The 2,762-nt window shown below is 29.4% G+C and overlaps 1 protein-coding gene across 1 annotated transcript; it reads left to right on the top strand.

Annotated features, from left to right (window-relative positions):
- Nucleotides 1-343: 343 nt before the first annotated feature.
- On the top strand, nt 344-1,414 carry LOC111038824 (E3 SUMO-protein ligase KIAA1586-like). Its single transcript, XM_022322064.1, has one exon. The coding sequence runs from the start codon at nt 344-346 to the stop codon at nt 1,412-1,414; it is 1,071 nt and encodes a 356-aa protein (XP_022177756.1).
- The last annotated feature ends 1,348 nt before the right edge of the window (nt 1,415-2,762 follow it).

Genomic DNA, 2,762 nt, shown 5'->3' on the forward strand with positions numbered 1-2,762 from the left:
AAAAATTGGGGATATTTTTCAATTTATCAAATATAAAAAAATATATTTTATATTACATTAACCACAGATATAAAATATATTATATATTATATATTTTATATCTGTGACATTAACATAGTATTTGTTCCGTAATCATGATAACAGTAGAACAGTTGTATACATAGATAATAAAGAATTATTATCTTTATTATCTATGGTTGTACATAACCGAATCGGCATTGATAAGAAATAAGAATACAAAATACAAATTACAAATTAATGACAATTGACATTTGACTATTTGAGTTCAAAGTTGTAGTGATTCGTATTGACAGTGGCATCAAGTATTTTCTTTGTTATTAGAATGTCGGATGAATTGAGTAGCTCCGGAGAAGCTAATTATACCAAAAAGTTGAAGACGTCGAAAAAAAAATATTTGCACAAGTTTAGAACAGAATGGTTAAGTAATCCAGATTATTTTACTTGGTTAAGTTCGAGTCTAAAAGGTGATAAATTCTTCAAGTGTAAACTATGTAAGAATGACTATTTAGGAGGGATATCAGCTGTTCAAAAACACTTTGCCTCTGAAAAACATAAAGTTATTGAAAAGTCAATTAACAATGTCAACAAAATAAATAATGTTGCTGCTTATAAAAACGCTGCTAATTTAATTAAAGACACTAAAATAGCTGAGATACGTCTTGCAATGTTCATTTCAGAGCACAATATAGCTTTGAGAACATCAGACCATCTCGTTTCCCTTTTTAAATCCATTTGCCCCGAATCTAGTGTTGTCAAAAACCTCACATGTAACCGTACTAAAGCGACTGCTATAACAAATAATGTTATTGGTAAGTATGAATTTGTAAATCTCATAGAGCGAATGAAGACTCAATCATTTTCTATAATGATTGATGAATCTACTGACAAATCCAGCACAAAACATTTGGCTGTAGTTTCGCGTATGGTTCAGCATTCAAACTTTGAAGTTAGAGATGAGTTTGTTAAACTAATTGAAGTTTCAAATGCAAGTGCTAAAGGTGTGTATGATGCTATTATAAATTTTTTCAATGTACATGATATTCCCTACAAACATAACTTGGCTGGTTTTGCATCTGATGGGGCAAACGTTATGTTTGGAAATAAGCATTCTGTTAAGTCCTTATTAGAAGAAGATGTACCTCATTTATTCGTCATTAAATGTCTTTGTCATTCGTTGGCGTTATGTGCTTCATACGCGTGCGAAAAACTGCCTAATGATGTGGAAAATCTTGTACATGAAGTGTATAATTATATGAAATATAGTTCTAAAAGACAAAAACATTTCCAAGAATTTCAAGAGTTCTTGGATATGAAACCAAACAAACTATTACAGCCATCACAAACACGTTGGTTGGCACTTCAGGCTTGTGTTAAAAGAATGGTTGAAATGTAAAAATCGATAAAATTATATTTCCAAGCTGAACATCTACTCGATAATAAGGCAACAACTATCCATCAAAAACTCTCTAACCCGGTCAATGAACTATATTTACATTTTTTAAACTTCATACTACCTATAATAACAAATTTGAACATTGAGTTTCAATCTCAAAAACCTAAAATTCATTGTATCTATTCTAAAATGGAAACTACGTACAAGTCTATTTTAGAATGTTATATAAAATATGACTATATAAAGACCACTCCCACACCTAATATTCAATATAGAAACCCATCAAATTTTTTACCTCTTGACAAAATGTATCTTGGAGCTCAGTGTATGGCTGAACTCTCAAGAGATGTTCTTTCTATTCAAAACAAGGAAATTTTTTTAACTAATTGTTTAAACTTTTTGGTTGAATGTTGTCACCAATTTTATAAACGTTTCCCTTTCAATTCAAAATATGTTCAAAGTTTAAAACATTTGGGTTTTCTTGATCCCAAAAACATGGACAGTATAATATCAATTTCACCTGCTGCTTCAGACTTCCATTGTTTATTAGGTCTTGATCTAAATGATTTGGACTCTGAATGGAGAATACTAAGACACACTGAAGTGAATACAAATGATGATGTAGTTGATTTTTGGAGGAAGGTTAAACAACTGAAGAAGGGTAATGATGAAGAAATGTTTCCTAATCTCATGAAACTTGTCACTTTCTTATTTACGTTACCCCATAGCAGCGCAGCAACGGAACGAATATTCAGCACAATAAATTTAAACAAAACTAAAAGCCGTAATCGTTTATCTACAGAAGTTATAAGTGGGCTTTTATACAGCAAAAATCTTCTAAATTCAGCCAATAAATCATGTTATAATTTTGATGTAGAACCAGGTATGATAGAAAATTTTAATAGTAGTATGTACAATAAAAGTTTGTAAATTTAATTTTTCAATCGTACACTTCTATATTTATCAATATTATTTTNGGAAATGGAAGTGATGAAGGGGAAAGAAAAATTTTACAAAATATTTTTACAACTTAAACATAAGTAGATTGTAGGTGTTGCCGTGTAGTTGAAGTTTTCTTTTTTTTGTTGATTTTCTGGCGTTGAGTCTTCTGTCTTTATGTGTTAATTTTACATTTTTTTTTTTTTATTTATGTAAATGTATACATTCAATATTATGGTTAAAGTGCAAAAAAAAAATGAACATGCAGTAATTCAATTATTTATTAGTTGTTATCTATATATATTGGTTAGGTTTGTTTGTTTTATTTTTATTTGTTGTTTAATGCCTAGCGGGGATTGATGGGGGATTAAACAATAATTCTATTTTGATTATCATCGGGAATATTTTA

This window comes from Myzus persicae, unplaced genomic scaffold (assembly GCF_001856785.1).
Source record: "Myzus persicae strain clone G006 unplaced genomic scaffold, MPER_G0061.0, whole genome shotgun sequence".
NCBI classification, from domain to species: Eukaryota; Metazoa; Arthropoda; class Insecta; order Hemiptera; family Aphididae; genus Myzus; species Myzus persicae.